This window comes from Kwoniella bestiolae, chromosome 8 (assembly GCF_000512585.2).
Source record: "Kwoniella bestiolae CBS 10118 chromosome 8, complete sequence".
Taxonomy (NCBI): Eukaryota; Fungi; Basidiomycota; class Tremellomycetes; order Tremellales; family Cryptococcaceae; genus Kwoniella; species Kwoniella bestiolae.
Window position 1 is genome coordinate 367611 of NC_089248.1, and position 18052 is coordinate 385662.

General features: G+C 47.1%; 11 protein-coding genes across 11 annotated transcripts; 3 read left to right on the top strand and 8 right to left on the bottom strand.

The window, feature by feature from the left end:
• Positions 1-307: 307 nt before the first annotated feature.
• On the bottom strand, positions 308-3202 carry I302_108717 (uncharacterized protein; the record flags this gene model as incomplete). Its single annotated transcript, XM_019194443.1, has 8 exons — positions 308-385; positions 450-743; positions 801-1097; positions 1158-1706; positions 1778-2025; positions 2081-2205; positions 2268-2376; positions 2440-3202. The coding sequence occupies 8 exons, from the start codon at positions 3200-3202 to the stop codon at positions 308-310; spliced, it is 2463 nt and encodes an 820-aa protein (XP_019043279.1).
• Positions 3203-3670: 468 nt separating this feature from the next.
• I302_108718 (uncharacterized protein) lies at positions 3671-4905 on the top strand (the record flags this gene model as incomplete). The annotated part of the gene is made up of 8 exons (XM_019194444.2): positions 3671-3740; positions 3805-3869; positions 3941-3949; positions 4019-4052; positions 4108-4178; positions 4251-4322; positions 4428-4614; positions 4781-4905. 8 exons carry the CDS (start codon positions 3671-3673, stop codon positions 4903-4905), a joined length of 633 nt encoding a protein of 210 aa, XP_019043280.2.
• A 620-nt stretch (positions 4906-5525) lies between these two features.
• I302_108719 (uncharacterized protein) lies at positions 5526-5939 on the bottom strand (the record flags this gene model as incomplete). Its single annotated transcript, XM_019194445.1, has 1 exon — positions 5526-5939. The coding sequence occupies one exon, from the start codon at positions 5937-5939 to the stop codon at positions 5526-5528; it is 414 nt and encodes a 137-aa protein (XP_019043281.1).
• A 918-nt stretch (positions 5940-6857) lies between these two features.
• On the bottom strand, positions 6858-7526 carry I302_108720 (uncharacterized protein; the record flags this gene model as incomplete). Its single annotated transcript, XM_019194446.1, has 3 exons — positions 6858-7161; positions 7270-7349; positions 7419-7526. 3 exons carry the CDS (start codon positions 7524-7526, stop codon positions 6858-6860), a joined length of 492 nt encoding a protein of 163 aa, XP_019043282.1.
• A 657-nt stretch (positions 7527-8183) lies between these two features.
• I302_108721 (uncharacterized protein) lies at positions 8184-8817 on the bottom strand (the record flags this gene model as incomplete). Its single annotated transcript, XM_019194447.1, has 3 exons — positions 8184-8511; positions 8589-8668; positions 8728-8817. 3 exons carry the CDS (start codon positions 8815-8817, stop codon positions 8184-8186), a joined length of 498 nt encoding a protein of 165 aa, XP_019043283.1.
• Positions 8818-9629: 812 nt separating this feature from the next.
• I302_108722 (uncharacterized protein) lies at positions 9630-10786 on the bottom strand (the record flags this gene model as incomplete). Its single annotated transcript, XM_019194448.1, has 2 exons — positions 9630-10504; positions 10600-10786. The coding sequence occupies 2 exons, from the start codon at positions 10784-10786 to the stop codon at positions 9630-9632; spliced, it is 1062 nt and encodes a 353-aa protein (XP_019043284.1).
• A 673-nt stretch (positions 10787-11459) lies between these two features.
• On the top strand, positions 11460-12380 carry I302_108723 (uncharacterized protein; the record flags this gene model as incomplete). The annotated part of the gene is made up of 1 exon (XM_019194449.1): positions 11460-12380. The coding sequence occupies one exon, from the start codon at positions 11460-11462 to the stop codon at positions 12378-12380; it is 921 nt and encodes a 306-aa protein (XP_019043285.1).
• A 264-nt stretch (positions 12381-12644) lies between these two features.
• Positions 12645-14028, bottom strand: I302_108724 (uncharacterized protein; the record flags this gene model as incomplete). Its single annotated transcript, XM_019194450.1, has 4 exons — positions 12645-13052; positions 13179-13277; positions 13446-13600; positions 13782-14028. 4 exons carry the CDS (start codon positions 14026-14028, stop codon positions 12645-12647), a joined length of 909 nt encoding a protein of 302 aa, XP_019043286.1.
• Positions 14029-14542: 514 nt separating this feature from the next.
• I302_108725 (uncharacterized protein) lies at positions 14543-15361 on the top strand (the record flags this gene model as incomplete). The annotated part of the gene is made up of 3 exons (XM_019194451.1): positions 14543-14586; positions 14686-14970; positions 15106-15361. 3 exons carry the CDS (start codon positions 14543-14545, stop codon positions 15359-15361), a joined length of 585 nt encoding a protein of 194 aa, XP_019043287.1.
• Positions 15362-15535: 174 nt separating this feature from the next.
• Positions 15536-16069, bottom strand: I302_108726 (uncharacterized protein; the record flags this gene model as incomplete). Its single annotated transcript, XM_019194452.1, has 1 exon — positions 15536-16069. One exon carries the CDS (start codon positions 16067-16069, stop codon positions 15536-15538), a length of 534 nt encoding a protein of 177 aa, XP_019043288.1.
• A 1135-nt stretch (positions 16070-17204) lies between these two features.
• Positions 17205-17792, bottom strand: I302_108727 (uncharacterized protein; the record flags this gene model as incomplete). Its single annotated transcript, XM_019194453.1, has 1 exon — positions 17205-17792. The coding sequence occupies one exon, from the start codon at positions 17790-17792 to the stop codon at positions 17205-17207; it is 588 nt and encodes a 195-aa protein (XP_019043289.1).
• Between the last annotated feature and the right edge of the window lie 260 nt (positions 17793-18052).

The following is an 18052-nucleotide window of genomic DNA, read 5'->3' on the forward strand; positions in this document are numbered from 1 at the left end:
TCCTGAGATTCTCCTTGTCCGACCTCATATTCCATAGTAGAATAGAGGACGGAGTATAGTGGAAGGGACGAAGGGATTATTTGATCTAGGTCATGAATGACTTGCAACCCCGGTGGTGTAGATGTAGATGTGAAGGAACGGAATACGAGGGATGGACAATCAGATCGACAAGTCAGAATTCCCAACAAAGCATATTTTGACCCCTAGTCTATCCTTGATTCTACAATCGTCAGTCAGTCAATGGAGAGAACATCAGTACCATCACAAAATACAACAGGTTACATTTTATTCGTTATTTATCGTTAATTCACCACCTACTACCTGGACCCTGCTGGAGCCATCCCACGAGATCTGGACTCAGTAATCCAGTAGCAGCCATTAACACCTAAACATAAGCATCATGTTAGCATCATACAAGTCAAAACATAGATGCCTCTTCGCCAACTTACCTTCGCAGCCATCTCTTTACCCCCTCCATCCCATGTTTTACCCAGTACAGGTCTCAACACCTCACCCACAAGTCTGATGACCAGCTCTCTAGTCTCTTGAGGCGCTTCTCGTCTCCACAAGGCCATGTTCCTGATCAGTTTGATACGTCGAGTGATGAAGCGTTCCATCGCTGGACGAGAGGCAGGATCGAATGCGGGAGGTGGTAAAGAAGCAGGTGCGAGGATGGACGATATGGTGGACGACAGTGATAGAAGATGTTCGTGATATACTCCCAGTACTGCCTTCAGCAATGCCTGTTGAGTTGTGTCAGCAGTACCATCCGCTTGACAAAACCGTCTCGAATCACTCACGGTATACTTTCTACTATCTTTACCCATCATTTCCCTCACCACATCAACGAGATCTACCGCTCTTCTAGTCTGTCCCGCAGAGTAGGGATCATAAGCACCCGCTTCAAATGCTTTGGTAAGTAGCGGCACGACCGCGGAAGAGACCATCGATGCCACCAAATCTCCATCTGGGCCAAGACGGGGTTCTTCATCGAGATCCATATCGTCCTCATCAGGTTGACCAGTACGAGATAATGGCGGATGAGAGTAATGATGCAAGGAGTGAAACCACGAAAACGATTCGAGAGTTTTTGAGCTCTGAACATTGTAACCATCAGCTAACGTGGTTAAAACCAATCAAAGTCCAGCTAAACTTACTCGCAAAGGCTCCCAGCCAACCATTTCTCCTCTTGCCCAGAATTCCCATGCCTGAACCAACGCCAATCCACCAAAGGCATTCACATACTCCTCCTCGAACCTCCTCCTCCATCCACCAAATCTCACCGCCAAACCTTTGTCGGGATCACGGAAATCCTCAGCCTTCACATCGTCCAACAACGCATGTACTCTCCTTTCCAGATTTACTTGGGCAGATCGGTAATCCTCTTGATCACCTTCAGCGAGACTTGAGTCCGTCGAATGACCTTCCTCCTCGTTTATTGCTTTGGTAGACTTAGCACGACGTTTGCCTCGTCTGGCCACCCTCTCGTCTCGGCGAATCTTACGTCGAATCGAGCTTGGTCCAGCTTCCGATTCCGCCGAACGCCCAAATTCATCTTCCACATCTTCCTCCGCCCTTGGCGCAGCAACCCCGAGGAACAATGATAGATCATCGCTATCATCTGCTGATCGACGAGAATTGACCATTTGGGCACGCTCTTTGAGATGCGATATAGAATCGGCTTCTATGTTCTCCAATTTTGGAAACTAGCAATATATGCGTGATCAGCTGCGATGGCCAATCTTTGTAGACCAGAGGTAAGGGGCAAATGACTCACCTTCTCCTCTAGGAAACCACCCAGCATTTCCACCCAATTTCGGAACTCCTCAACCCATTCCCTCTTTCCTTCTACTTTCTCTACTTCCTGCTTAAGCTCCCTCTCCTCTTGTTCCAAAGATGCTAGGTCCCGAGCGACTGTCTCCAAATTGTGCTCGTTGGTTGATTTGGTCATCTGCAAATCAGCGAGAGATTTTGCTAGTCGAGCTTGGGCCGAAGATATCGTTGGTATTGGTCGAGCGGTCGGCACTAACATGATATCAGCGGTGTTCACGTCATTGTGGATAGAAATTCCGGTACTCACTTGGAGCAGGCCTATACCCCTGTTTCACAACCTTCTCAGGCTTCTCATCTTCCCATCTGCCAGCTTTTTGTATCTGAGCCCGCTCCCACTCCAAGGTCTCTTCGTCGTCTTCGTCTTCGGCTTCCCTGTAAAACAACAAAATTTAGTTTGACGTATTTTTATGACAGGTTCATGGCTTTCGACTGACCTATCAGCAATCATCTCCCCGATCTCCCCCTTCAGTCTTCTTGCGGCAGCCTTGTTCGCCTCCCTGCCAAGATACAACTTGTCTTTTGCTTCGGTGTATTCAGCCATATCTACGTTTCTTCCAGTTAGATTACATCTCTCAGTATTCAGTCAAGTGAAGGATATAAGCTCACCTTCGTCTCCATCTCCTTCTTCATCATCCTCCCTCATCAGTCTGCTCTCAGGATGTGGTCCAGAGTCCCCATCATAGATCGCTAATTTCCCACTACCTAACGAAATGTAATTTTCGCCCATCCCACCATGTTTTGAGCTTTCTAATGCAGCGTGACGTTTCGCTTTAGCAGCTGCGATAGCCGCCGTGTCAGGTATACCAGCAGTGGTATCTTCTATTATCGAGGATGAGTATTTATCCCTCGCTATTTTGCTTAAACCATTCGAGTCTACATCTTCATCTTGCTCTTCATCATCCGCTATCTCGGTCGTACGAGGTGCTCGGGAAGGTGTAGAAGCTTTGAGCTGCGATAGATACTCTCTCGAGTACATCCCATTACCATAGCCGGATGTCGAAGGTGTCGAAGTTCCAGAAGATGGAGTAGGTGGATTGGGGAGTTTGATGGATTGTGACAATAAACTCTTTTTGGGTTTGAACGCTTCGCCTTCCTCTTCACCATCACCACTACCACCGAAACTCAATCTACTCGACCCAGCGCTTTTGGACTTGCCTCCTATCCGCTGTTTGTCCTTCTTCTGAGCCTTCTTGCGTTCCATAATACTCCCACTGGACACATCTGGGTCTATTTCCATACTGACATCCCCGGCGGCATCTTCAGCTGTGACACTGCTCTTCGCGAGGGGTGACCCGACATTTGATGATTCCGGCAGGTCGGAGTCCCGCTGACGAAGGGATGGACGTGATTTTGCCCTTTTGATGAACATGTTGGGCTTTTAGGTGGTGTATCGAGTAATGAGATGTCGAACGATATCCAGCTACTTTCTCTTAGATATCACAGTGGCCAACTTTACGGAAGGTTAACAATGTCACTAGGCACCCCGAAAAGTCATTAGGAATAGGCGCACGCAGCCTCCGGTTACATCTCGCGATACCATCGTTGCCTGCCTAATGCAGGTACTTTCCCGGTGTGATTCCAGCAAATCGATCCCCGGAGAGTGGATCCGGTTGCTCGGATGATCGCGTCCGATGCAGAGGAGAAAAGATTATTATACTCCAGATTAGATCGGTTCAAGCTTACTACGTCACGTAACCATACATAGCAGAGGTCACCTCGAACCATTTGAAAGTTGACACATCGACATCAAATTCAAATTTCAGATGTAAAATTGAATCAACGCAGCTAGATACTTCTCCTTTCTTCTCCCTCTCATCAGCTCGTACCCTACATAAAGATGACACATTCTAGAATAATAGACAGGCATAGGACCTTACTCATGATATGCGATTGTCAGGAGAGGTTCCGTGAGTCGATCGATCGCCTACAGCTGTTCACGTCGTGTGAGCTCACTCATTTTGCTCGGTACAGGTCAAGGTACACATGGATTCAATCTCATGGCGCAGAGTATAACAAAGCTCATTAAGGCTTCTAGGGTGGGTCGGTGATCGTGGATGATCTGATCTTTCTTACGAGGACTGTAGCTGACTATCCCTCCTGAGTACAGTTTCTGAAGGTTAGTCAATTACTCTGAAGGTAACGAATACTGGTGGGAGTAATGAGCTGACTCGCTCCAACATATCAGATGGCAACCCTGTTGACAGAGCAGAATGGGAGTGGTAAGCTATAGCGATCGAGGGATTTAGTGATGCACGAGCTGATGTTATGTAATAGGTCCAACAGCACAAGAGATCCGATCGGAGCTACATGGACCTCAGCACCTTGGGACATTCGGGAAAGACTGTGTAAGCTTTTACGACCGTAGACATCCCTTCTCAAACAAGACACAAGCTGACTTCGCCCACAATGCTTGACAGTTCTCGATGATCACGGATGAAGTCAGACCATTGTTGAAGAATTACGATAACATCGTTTTAGTTGGTATTGAAGTGAGTATCGATTCATTCCCCAAAGTATCTGTCCTTGTCTGGATCCTGCTTGCGGTCGCACAGATTGAGGCTCTCAATTGACTGTCCATGATATACATCGCATAGGCCCACGTTTGTATCCTTCAAACCGCACTCGACCTGCTCGAGATCCCTCGATTCCACAAAAGAGTATACATCCTCGCTGATGCCATATCAGCATGTCATGAGCTGGAAATACCATTAGCATTAGACAGAATGAGGGATACAGGCGCGGTTGTGACTACGAGTGAAGCGATGCTGTTCCAACTCATGGGTGAGTGAGGTCCCAGCTTCTTAGAGGATCATCCAGTGTCTTACACGACAAGGGCGCCCCAAATGAGACGGAGAGATCTTTCCTATATCAGAACCTCTTTCCCCTTTCACAAGCCCTTTGCTTAGTCAAAGTCATCCGTCGGTTGATGTATACATTCCTTTGCTAGGCGACGGGTCAGATTCGAACGATAAACCGATCTCCGACCTGATCAAAGCTGAACGAGCAAATACTGCGAAAGCTCTGGAAACATTGCTACCGCATCCATCCGGCACCGCTACCATATCGAATTAGAAACCTATCCTTCTCTGGTCGATCTCGATACTTGAATACAGACAGCGATATTCTCAATTGTTCATCAAAATGCGAACCGGTCAGTACACAGCAATATAGTCAACGGCAACGTCAAGCAACAGCATAAGAAACGGCAACCCAATGTATACACTTTTACACAAGAAGAACATGTAGAAATGCGAAGATAAAGCAGAATGTAGAATATATCATATGAATAGAGCTGATAAAACAGTACCATGCATCCTCTGTATCCAAAGTTCAATGCTGACGCAACGTACATCGAGGATGGGATCGGGACATGGAAACGATGGCTCTGATGAAAAATAAGACGGACAAACCGATATCACCATATTGACAATCCTCTTCCATAGCCACTCCGTTCATTTGGTATTCTTCGCTTTTGGTGGTTCAACAAGCTCATTCACCGTATGGGAGATGTTGGGGATCGCAGAATCGAGGAAAGGGGAATCGCTCGACTCATCCAAGTTGACTGTCGGTGTTTGCAGTCTCTTCCGATGCGGCTTGAAAGGTATACATACAGAAAGGAGAAATTCTCCCCATGACTGAACCACAGAAAGTCTCGGACACCGCTCTTTCCTCCTCATCTTGACCCCATCAGACTAATCATCCAAAGAGACATCCTCAAAGACCGTTCCATACTTCCGGCTACTCAAATATTCTCTGACGGTGCGGGCGCACTTCCTTCCTTCTGCTGTGCCGCTTCCCATACATCTGGGGGCATAAACCGTCTGTCCATCTACGGTGGACCCAGAGGTTCCTACCCCGCTTGAAAGTCCATCAAGCTCTTTGATCGCACTCTGTAGGGCCTGCTCGTCCTCCGTCCGGGCAACACCGTATCGCAGTTCCGTCAAGAACACTGCGGACGGAGGCGATAGTTGACCGGATTGCAGTAAATTATCGATGGATTTGGCCACGTCATGTGAAAGGCAGGTACCGCTTGCTAAAGGCGCACTTGTTTGGGGTTTTGAGGATCTGGAAGATCTGGACCTGAGTAGGAAAGGTATGTATGGCATCTCTGGTGGTGGGTAATATACGGTATTATACTGTACTGCACTGTCGTTTGAAGTTTGATTTGAGAATGAACAATCGCAGGGAAGGCATAAATACGAGAAACCGAGGGAATGAATTCGAAACAAGATACGTATGTGTCAGCGATCAGCTCGGTACAATATATTGAGTTGAATAACAGCAGTGTCATCGTATGCCTTCCCTACAACACTTGTAAGGCCGCTGTCAAAGGAGGTGAAGTATGCAGGGCGTTTCAAGAGACGTATTTACGCCGTTTTCCTGATATCGAGGCTCAAACTGTGGATCACGGTGGCACAGCCAAATCACAATGACTCACTTTGTACGCAGGTTGATCGTAGTCGTTTTCATTCCAATCATTTCCAATCTACTATCAAACCACTGTACAACTTGGTAATTTTGCAGGATCTGCTATATGATCTTTGAAGAGATGGAAAAAGGGAATCACAGCCCTTGGTCCTTTCTGATGAACGTTCGCCGACGCCAATAGCTCAATATTACCAGTCGTCAGTCGTCAGAACGAAATCAAGAACCCATCGGGAGAAATGATTTGCTTGCCCGTGTCCGTTTGTGCCTGTTGATGTCGATAAGCAGAAACGACGGGGTTGACGTCATGCTGTCACTAATATGCTTATGCTTCTACGCTTTCTTGTGTTTTTCCTCTATGGTCCTCAATGGCTGTGTATGAGTATATTTACCGACTGCCGTCTACCATCCAGATCATCTACAATCATTAAGAAATACAACCTACAAGGTCAACACGCCATTGTTACACGTATTACAAGTTAGTTTCCGCAAACGTACAACTAGAAAATACCGCCAAAAGGACAACGAAAAGAGGAACGAGTCATCTGGATATCAATACACCTTCCCTTCCAGGACCAGGAATGCATCAATCGTGCAGATCACCTCTGTCCTCGCAATACCTCTTCGTAAGAAGGAGGCATCACCGACCCCCTCTCACTCTCACTCCCGCTCATTCCCTGTCTGTGTATATCATGGGCGGTATACATACGTGTCCCGCTGTTAAATGGCTGATACGAGACCGGGATATCCTGGATGACGGGGTGGGAATCGTGCTGTCTCATATCGGTCGTGGTCGGAGCAGGATACGGCGTGACATGAGGAGGGTCGATCTCGAACGGTTGTGAAGGGGTTATGTTGGTGGGTCTGGTATATTCCATTGTTGGTGGTGGTTTGGATTGATTACTATACATGTGACAGGCATATCAATCAGCTCGGTCGTATATCCCAGTATCACTGACTTTGAAAAGGGGATAGAAGGTCGAATATGAGGGGATGGGCGAAGTCACTCACAATCTCCGATGAAGGTCTGCTTTCCTCGCCACCCGGATGATCAGCGTGAGGAAGATTATAGCCATGAAAGTAGCGAAGATCTACATTCGTTCAGTTCATATTCACGGTGAGCTGAGCGTACTCGATATGTCCTTAATCAAGCAACTCACAGGAATAAAGATCTTCAGCGGAGTACTCATACCCAGACCAGTGCTATTCCAAGTTGCGCGGGGCATCATCACGTTGGTGGTCACGGTCCGCTCATCTTTGAGGTACATCTGTGCTAGGCTGCTTCGTGCAGATCCGGTGTGTTGTATCGTTGTAAGCTTATATCTTAGGTCACTCTGAAACTATGCAATGAGGTATCAAGAACGTTTGCATCCAATCTATTTAGGTGATAGCTATCTATATACCTTTCACGGCTTTACCAAAGCAATAACTCAACTCAAGTGGAGCAGTCATCCGCTTAATGCTGTGCCGATGAGTTCGAGTGATATCAAAGATAAGTTGAGATCTCCGCTATCGAGCAGAGAGCAGAGGATGAAAGATTGATGACATAAATCACATAATGAGGTACTGAGGGATGTACCTGATCAATCCCGAAATCCGCGGTCGTGTAGAACTCCGGTGGATCGCTGGATATGCCAAGAGAATGGGTTGAGCCAAGAGAATGGTTGATAAAGCTTGGGTTATCAGGTGACTTCCATTCGTCATACTGTATTGGTCTTACTTCTCTCTGAACGGTCATATCCGAACAGTGATAAAACCGAGCGCTCCTACTCGGTATAGGCCCCTGCATCTTGTATCATAGCGTGCTTCTCTCTTAATTCATATACATTGTAGAGAAGTAAAAAATGTTCAATACTATACAAAATACAAATAGATCTCCAATTCGACTTCGTCGATATTCATGTGCTAGTCCTCATAACCCCCATTTACCTGTTCTGTTCCAGCCGAGTCAGATCCACCCCCGACAGCTGGGCATAAGAAGGAGGCAGAACATCCCCCTCGTCCTCCTCCCCGCGGCGCAACAGTGCTTCCTGTGAAGGTGTTCTGGAATGAGTTGGCTGGGCGATAGGAATTGCGTGAGAGTCTATACTGGGCTGTAAGGATAGATGGTGTGACTCGACGGCGGGGAAGATTGGTTGTTCGGAGGTTGAGGATGAGTTCATAGGATAGGGAGTCACGACGTGTTCATCTATGTTGAATCCTCTATCAGGGGGGCGATTGAGGTCTATTTTGGGAATGGTGGATTGTTTGTTACTAGATCACAGATCATCGTTCAGCTACCATTCGAGAGCTAAACGAAAGGACAGGTGTAAGACCACAGCAGCACTCACAAAGCACGCTTCAGCCTCCTATTCCTGATACACGAGTAGATGATGAATGAGAATACGCAGAAGAAGAATACGCTGAATATCTAAAAGGATGCCGACGTTCATAAGCACGTCATGTTGGAGGTGGTGTTGGAGCACTCACGGGTATAGCTATCAGTGCGGGTAGAGGTAATCCATCGCCAAAGGGATTATCGTCATCTTTCCTTTTCACTACATTGTGCAGGTCTGCCATGGTGGTAGGGAGGTGCATGGTGATCGGGGAGGTCGAGTGTGTATCGAGGGTGGATCAGATCGGATTGTCGCGGTTGTAATGATAAGTTAGGAGTACAGTAACTTAGGTTTATGAATGGACTTTAATTTATCGTATATATGTATGAGCAAAATGCTAAGTTGTTCAAAGTCTAGCAATGACTGGTGGACAGTGGTGTAGATATATATCTTATCAATATCAGTCATCTCAACGTCATGCACTGCATCGTCACCGCTGATATAGAATATACGGTATGCATGACGCTAAGAAGTAGCACAGATCCTCCATCAACACAACACACAAACACAGCTTCGGACCTGGTCTGAAGAATCCTCCGAAGCGGTGCACCTCATGTTAATACAATTTCACTGGAATTAGGCTAATCGCAAAAAATTAATCGCGTCTCAAAAGGGGTGTACTCGAGTAGTGAGATGGATAGAATACAAGTCCAAGTCGCCGCAGGATCCAGTCCGACAGTGCATGCATGACAATTATCTGACCTCCTCAGACTTCCTGTGTTTCTCCGTTACTAGCGCCACGGTAGATTGACGCACTGATCAACATATTGGGATTTAGATCGGCTTTCGGAGGTATCGACCTACTGGAAGGAGATCACACCGATGTGTTAAAAGGCATATAACGATAGGTCGTATACTCCAACTTGCTTTGCTTGCGAATCAGTCAGACTCGCTCAAAATATACAGTATCTGCAGATGATGCTCACCCGCAATGAATGATTCATTCATTATACGAGTCTCTACACCTACATATCAAGCTCTATACAGTCTTCTATCTCACGCACCGTTCAACTCCCTCATGACAAACTCCACCCCCTTCTCCATAATCCCGTCTATCCCATCTATAAACCTCGGCCAATCCCCATCAACGAACAACCCATGACCCGCATCTTTCACCCATATCTTCTCCACCTTCCCTCCCTCTATCTCCTTCAAATCATCGTATAATCTGAATGACTCCTCAATAGGCACGACCCGATCGTTTTCACCATGCACTATTATAGTCGGAGGTGCACTCCCACCCCCCAAAGTGGTCGGTAAGATGCCGAGTATCCTCCTCTGCTCATCACTCAGTAAAGCACTTCTCCGATCGTAGGGGACTTCCCTAAGTCTCGCCGATAAACCGGGTTCATCCAATAGATAATCCAATATGTTCCCCTGGTTAATGAACCATACGAACAGCCCCATTCGTCCTTCCTCATCCCCATTGGCTCCTAGGTGCGCTTCGCTCAATCCCCACTTCTCTGTCCTATACTTCGGATTGTTTAGAATAGTCTGTACCTTATCTTCAAAGAATGGTATGTCCGGTACGTATTGGTTTTCCGGTTTAATCGATACCCAATGATCCAAAAGGAAATCACCGGCCATGCCGTATAGGTCGAAATACACTTTGGGTCTAGTGAACGGGTTGATTGTGGGTAAGAAAGCTGCAAGTTTGGCTGGGCAATTCCCTCCTGAGAAACCTATTACGCCGATCTTACCCCTATCTAAGGCTATACCGTGTTGGGCGAGTTGATGGGTGAGTTCGGACGAGGGAAGGGAAAGGTAGTCGAAGAGGGTGTGGATGTCTTGCAGGATGTCAACGCCTGTGGATGGGTAGAGGAGTCGATAGTTGGGTGAGATGAAGATTACGTTTTGGGATAGGAATTTAGCTATATCGATCATAGCATTGTCAGTGGATGCGATAACAGGGCGAATTAGTTTTGGGAAGTGATGGTCTGATCATGAGGGAAAGACGGGAGCTCACCTGCGAGATCCTTGGGGAAATACGCATCATCCTTCGATCCAGCTACTAATCCACCACCATGGAACGCGACTACCGCTGGTAAGCTTTTGACCTCTCCATCCTTGGTATTGGTGGTCAAAGGGATATGAGCGTCGAGCTGGATATTGTGGATTGGATCGTATGTGACGGTAATGATTCTGGAGGTCATTCTTCAGTGTATATACAGTGGGGTTTAAAGCAAGTCTGTCGGTGGGTGTGGTTTGCACGATGAGTACTGAGGTTGTTTATAGTTGTTGAGAAGATGCATATTTGTGACATGGCGTTTACAGCCTTTTTATATATTTATCCGTTACATCTCAATATGCGGATCGATGTCAGTGTTCGGAAGATTAGTAACATCGCCATTGAGAGGTGGATGAAACGTCTATACTTGACGATATTGACTAATATATGATGAGTCAATAAGAGGTGGAGTGTCAGGACAATAAGAAGCACAATATCTTGTAACTCTGATAAAATACCTTGTCAATGATGAAACGTCCAGGGATATTGTTGATGTTATATCGAAACCCTCCACAAGGCTTACTTAATAGATATGATAGGTATGATAAGGATGGAGAGATGACTATCGGATCTTATGTCAGATGGGTTTCATGACTAATCAGACCAGGCGTTCATTCAGGGTCTAGTAGGTGAAAGACACCACCTCCACTTTGGTCTCTCAAACCACTTATCTCCGAGCGTCAGGTCAGTCCACCTCACCTCGAGTTTCTCAGCCAGGGTACGAGGTCATCAATAGTCATCAGATCATAGCGAAGCCGAGCATAGCCTAATACCGAAGACATATGCGACCCCCCTCCATTCTCGGCGCAATACGAAAGATGACCTCCCCTTCCTCCCCGGCTCACTTACAAGAGACGATCCACCGAATATCCACCTCACCCGGATCATTCGCCATACTTTCTTCCACACCCAACTGGCCAATCCCTCCTACCGCTTCCTCCTCTTCCTCAGACATACATATCTCCATCCTCGACTCATCGTTCAACCCTCCTACAACAGCTCACCAGAGCATCGCATTCTCCACGTTCCCACCTCCCATCGCCTCTTCCTCTTCCTCACCATCCAAGGGAAATGACGGGACACCACGGCCCTACACTTCTCGCCTACTCCTCTTCTCCGCGCGGAACGTGGAGAAAACACTCAAATCCACCGATGCGACCCCCCACCAGCGTATAGAGATGATGTCCATCCTCTCATCTATACGACGCCGTACAAATCCAGAAGAGGGTATAGCAGTGGGAGTGATTAACGAACCTACCTTCGTTGGGAAGGCATCTATCATACGGCAGTACCTATCCACCCTACCTCACCTGAAACAAAACCAGAATGAAGATCAGCGACCAGGAAATAACGTAGATTTGACGTTTCTGGTTGGTACAGACACGTTGATTAGATTCTTTGATCCTCGCTTCTACCCCCCAAATGAAATGCACCAAAAGATCCAGGAGTACTTCTCCAATCCCCCTAATGGAAGCGGAGCGTACCTGGTCAGTGCTCGACGAGGAACGGAGGAGGAAGATAGGGCGATAGAAAGTGAGATATTGTGTAGAGATGGGGTGAAGGACTGGGTGGATAGGGGGAAAGTGAGACTGTTGGGGAGCGGTGAAGAGGGATGGGAGGAAGTGAGTAGTACGAAAGTCCGCGAGGCTGTTGGGCGTGGGGATTGGTTGAGGGTCGAGGAGCTGGTTGGGAAGGATGTCGGTGGGTATATACGGAGGGAGGGGCTGTATGTTAATTAAGGATATACACCCGCATGCGAATTTGGGTGGAAATATGATAGACAACTCCAGCATCAGGTGGGATATTTGTTGTATATAGATCAAATAGATTTATAGATGAAACGGCACTGGGCTGCAGACTGCTTGCGAGGACATGCCCGAGAGCTTTAAATCACCCGATACGTCTGGTCTTGGAATCTGTTCGTACCATGCGACATCTCTTAATCCCGGATGAGCAATGCATGCAAGTGTATACTATAATATGTAGATCTACACGTCTTCCCACTATGGTGAAATTTCCGCATTCCTCTTCTGCACCTTCCTCCAATCCACATTCTTCCACCAATCATTAACATACTCCTTCTTAGACCATACCCCGTACTTGTCCGAAAGGTAAGCATGCTCGTACAAGTTCAACACGGCTAGAGGGGTGGGGTATTGGAGTCGATTAGAGTTGGAGGTGAACGATCGACTTGATCGCTTGTTCAATGGGATTTCCTCGGTCTCTGTGGCAGGAGCAGAAGCGGAGGAAGGAGAAGAGGAAGGCTCGGTGGATCCTGATGTGGGTGGTTCGGCGAATAGGGGTAAGGTGGATTCTCTACCTCTTTGGGATCTTTGAGTTACTAGGAGGGTACCGGACGCAAAGGTTGGGATGACGTCGAGGTCGTTTTGGGAGTCGCCGCATCGGACGATCTGATCATTATCGAAATAAGTTTAGCATTTGAAGGAAGGTATAGCAAAGCGATGAATGTGAGAGTACAGGTAATGCCACTCTACCAAGTATGAGGACACTGTCTATAGGAAGAGGCACGGACTCACCCATAACCATCCACCGCCGACGATACCCTCAGCATAACCTTCCAATTTCGCTTTCAAATCTCTGAACTCTGTTGGTACTTGCTGAGTATTCTCGGCGGACTGCAAGTATGACGAACATCGTTAGCTAGTCTGATTGAGACAGAGCCACCAGGCACATGAAGACACGATACATCCGTCCGCCTTCAACCTCCACTAGGAAATGGGCGGACAAGATGATCTAGCCTGATTGATGATTTGTGGTATATTTCAGAATAAGGGTCAACTCACCAATCCTTCCAGGAAGAAACTGTTATTCAACAGCAAAGCGGCATAGTTGTACGCCAGAGTCAGGTTTTTATCTTTCGCTGTGGATGATATGAGATCTGTCATGTCTAAGCCGTATTTGTCCCATTTCTGTTTAGTCTCGATTAGAGCTGGGTTGTCTGGAGACATATAACGACAGAAATTAGCAATTAATTCTGTAGCCTTGAAGATCTGAGACTACGGATGAAAAGCAGATAGGTGACTCGAATCATGCCTAGGAGATTGTAGATCATGAGATCTAGAGGAAGGCGGCATGTACTTCTTGTTTGAATGGAGCTAAATAAACCAGACCGCACTCACTGTTCACCTCCCCTTGTAACCTGTTCCATAACCCCACCTGCCATTCTTGCAACCTATCAAAGTTCTCCTTCGGCAGGAACCCGTTGATCCCCTCCAAGATCCTGTAATCGATAGATGATGTATTTATACCTGATCTCGAAGCTGCATTGAGGAGTGTCCTAGTTTGGATCCGAGGAGTTATGCGAGGGAGGGCAAGGGGTGTTTGAGCGAGAGCTGATCGGAGGATGGATGAGGAAGGGCGGGACATCGTGTTGGGTTGTGAATGGGGAAGCTGATATCACAAACTGAGGTATGCTTATGTACTCCTATAGTGATAGCCTTGCGATGCTGCTTTCCACCAACATTTGAGAACACATTTGATTGGGATTCTCGAAAAAGTCAAAAGCACGGCTCAAGAATCGGAATGCCACCGTGGGAGAATATTGGCTTTGGTCGATAGGACGACGAAATCACGTGACCGTCGTGGTAAATCTCATTTCAGTTACGGGGTATGTCATCATCATGATCGATACAGACACACAGACAATGTTAGACATGATATATATAGCATCATCATAACATAATACCACAACATAATACTTACTCGTACATTTGCCGTCGTAACAAATAAATATCGTAGCTGAATAATCAACCAGGTATATAAGCAGCACTCTGCTCAATTGATCGTCCTGCTTTCCCCTTCTCCATTCTGTAAGAATCATCTTGTGAAAAGCATTGTCGCTATTTCATTCCATCCTTGAAACCCGTCCAAGCTCCTCAAAATGTCACTGCGGAACGTCATCGATCCCAAGAACACAAAAATCTCGTGAGTAACTTCCTCCTATATCTTCAGATCAATCTTGTCTTGAAAACCATGCGGTCAAGGACCTTGATGACGTGTGACCATCGGCTGACGGTAGCGCAGAGTCTCATCCACTGCACCTGGCTCATCAAAGAAACATCTCCTCAATCCCTCAGCATCAGACGAAGGTCAACCATGGTCCTCCAACATCCCCTCCTCCCTTCATCTCACCTTCGATACTCCCATCCAAGCTAGTCATTTTGCATTGACTTTCCAGGGTGGATTTGTATCTACCGCTATATCCGTTTGGGTAGCCCGATCGGAGGATGCGGAAGGTGGGGTAGGGTTGGGGTTGATGATGGGTGGGAAGGTTTATCCCGAAGATAGGAATAAGAGGCAGGTGTTTGAGTGGGTGTTGTTTTATCTTCTGAATTGTCCCTTCACAAGAGACATCACTGTTCTTCTCAATCATGTCACTCTGATTCGGCTTCTGACAAAGAACGTATGGAGGACGATAAGCGCTAATACACGAAAGATCTGTAGAATCCCATTCCCCCCAACAGGCCTCTCACCTACTTCCGAAGAACCCCCCAGCTCAGGACCAAATATCACCACCGAGATCACCCCCGCAGAAGCTCAATCAGGTGCCGTCAAAGCTCATCCGGATGGACAAGGGATAATGAAGAAGCATACTTCCGATGATTTACCTTATTTGACCGAGTTGAAATTGGAATTCGAGAAGAGTTCGGATCAATATGGCAGAGTCACGCTGTACTCTATCGAGGCGTTGAACGAGTGAAACAAAGTCAGAGGTAACAGTATGTACAATTAGTTTATCGGTCGGAAAAGGTAATCAATGCATATAATCAATTCACGACCTCCACCAGCAATATAACTTACATCGATTGAATGAGAGGCTTCGACCTGAATCTCCTTGTCATTGCCAGAACGAGAAGCCTCGTTAAGTCTAGATTCACTCTTGATCACCTAGAGTATCCCTCTTATAAAGACAGGTACCATACAGCTCATGATGTAGTTCGTGGGTAATGGACCGAACAGTCATTTCATCATCTTTGGAAGCTTGCATCCTGATATGAGCTGTGGTGGGAGGCGCAGATGCAAGCGCAGTATCGAGGTTTTCTCTCAGAGACTTGAGCTCTTCTCGGGTGATCCCCTTCTCCCTTATGGCGGCGGTGGATTCAGCAGTCTTGATCGTCTCCATGGTGTCTCGTGCGGACGAATTGAACTCCAAAAGTGCTTTAACTCTGTCCATCGAGCCTCCACTATATTTGTCCAACGGAAGAACAGATTGTTTCCCCTCCGAGAGGGAAACGGTCGATCCGCTCTTGTAGCACTTTGAACCAGCCGAAGCCATGGATTGGAGGGAGGCGGTACTTTGTCCTCGAATTTCAGCAACATCTGACCCATCAGGTTGATTGGGGTAGACTTGCGCATCGACATGGCTGGCACATGGCTGGGCGATGGATGATTTGCTAAATCGGAGCATGGTGTGTCGTGGTACTACGGTAAGGGTTGAGAAGACAATTTTGAATGGGTTACTTGAAGATACAAATGGGAATGAGGTGAAGGGCGACTACTGTTGGGGAATGGTAGATTGGAAACCACGTGTATATATACACAAATCGTCCTAGATTGCTCTGTAAGTTGACTGCATTCTATCGTTCACGGTCAGACTGTTCGTAGTACACCTTCAAATCCTATCTTCCCTTTCACACCCCATCCTCTATTGAGATGATCAAAGGACCGAGATGGAGCAGATAATCTAGGTCGGTGAAATCGTGACGGAAGCTTGGCCTTAGTCTTCGCGGAAGCCCTTGATCTGACAGTCCCGATCCGAAAGTCGACGGTCCTAGATACGATACTCGACTGACATCTGTGTGTCTTGGGCGGAGGATGTACAGTACGTTCTGGAGGGTCGGAACGAGAGATAAGGCGGAGAGTGAGATGATTCTCAATACTTCGGAATAAATCTTCGAATCACTTATCATCGTACTGATAAACGGGACCTTTAATGACCTGTCTATTCGGGCACCAATCCGTACATCCCCTTCTGATATCGATCGAAAGTCGCTCAGAACGTAAGAATCAACGCGGATAGGATCGATGGACCTAAAGCGATAATTTAAGTCGGAGGAAGCTCGAGAGTCGGTGTCGGAGAAGCTTAGAGGGATTCCGGAGACATCTCTGTGCATTATCAACAAGAGCCACAAGTCAATTATATGGCAATAGGTATGGGCAAGCATCCTCTTCAGCCCTATCTGCAATTTGGATACCCCAAGTGGAGACACGCAGACTGCTCAAAGGCGCCCCCACGCTCAACGCACCTCAGAAGGAGCTATCATCGACCTGCTGTGCAAATGTTCTGGGAGGGCGACCAAACAAGCAAAACTTTTTCGTAGCTCTCTCGCGCTAAAATGGAGGTCTCTTTCTTCGTCGTGTGTAACATATCTGTCTATCAGATTGGAAAACGTTACTACCTATCTGCGCGGTATGAGCCCGGTCAAGCGAATCAAGTCCAAGGACGCAACATGCACGTACATGTACGAAAAGCCATGGGAATAGATCAAAAGCGACGGCGAAAATCAAGGAAAGTACGAGACCTCTGACTATGCCGAGGCGGGTCAGACGTGATTGCTTCCCAATTTTTTTTGTTCGAGGCTACCAGTTTCCCTAGATTGGATCTCCTTGCAGATAGCCTGAATGATCGCTTGAGCTACGCCTATATCACGCTTCGTAGCTAGTTTTGTAGGTTCTCCCGACCCTCTCTCAGAGTTGAGGGTGACATCATTCAATGACTCACGTAGATATTCTAAGTTATCATCCGGTACATTGCTCTGAGTATTGGAACATGCTCCGGACCTGATCGAATCGAGTATGGTGCGTTCTTCAATTTCGGGATGGAATAGGCCTCTTACTTTGTTGAGCGCTGCTATCTCCGAAGGACTCAATGGGAAATGAACGTCCTTTGGAGATGGACTTGAACTTGGGTCGCCATGAAGTTCCGCGTCGGGTGACGGTGTAGGACCAACTGATAGATCAAGACTTGAGCGAGAGCGAGTGGAAAGAAAGCTCGATGACTTGTTGGAATTTGCCACGCTGCTGAGGTACTTGAGATGGTCGCCCGACGAGGGACTGGTGAATGTAGCTGTGAAGCATGTATATGAAGTCACACCAGGTGGCACCGAGGAGGATTTACGGGAACGATCCATGTTGGACGGATTGGTCTTATTCAGACTGCAGGTAGAGTTATCAGTCAGAAAGGAGAAGCTGGATGAGCAGAACTCAGTGGAGTACAGTAGTGTATACTGGAATAGGTTTACTGTAAATGACGGACGAGGTTAACAAGTTGCACCTGGGAGGGCAAAACCACGCATATACAGATAGAGTCATGTCTGCGTAGCCGTACCCTGACATCGCTCGCTTAAGGCCTTCTGATTCTAGCTATACGAACCTCGAAACCTTACCCTAC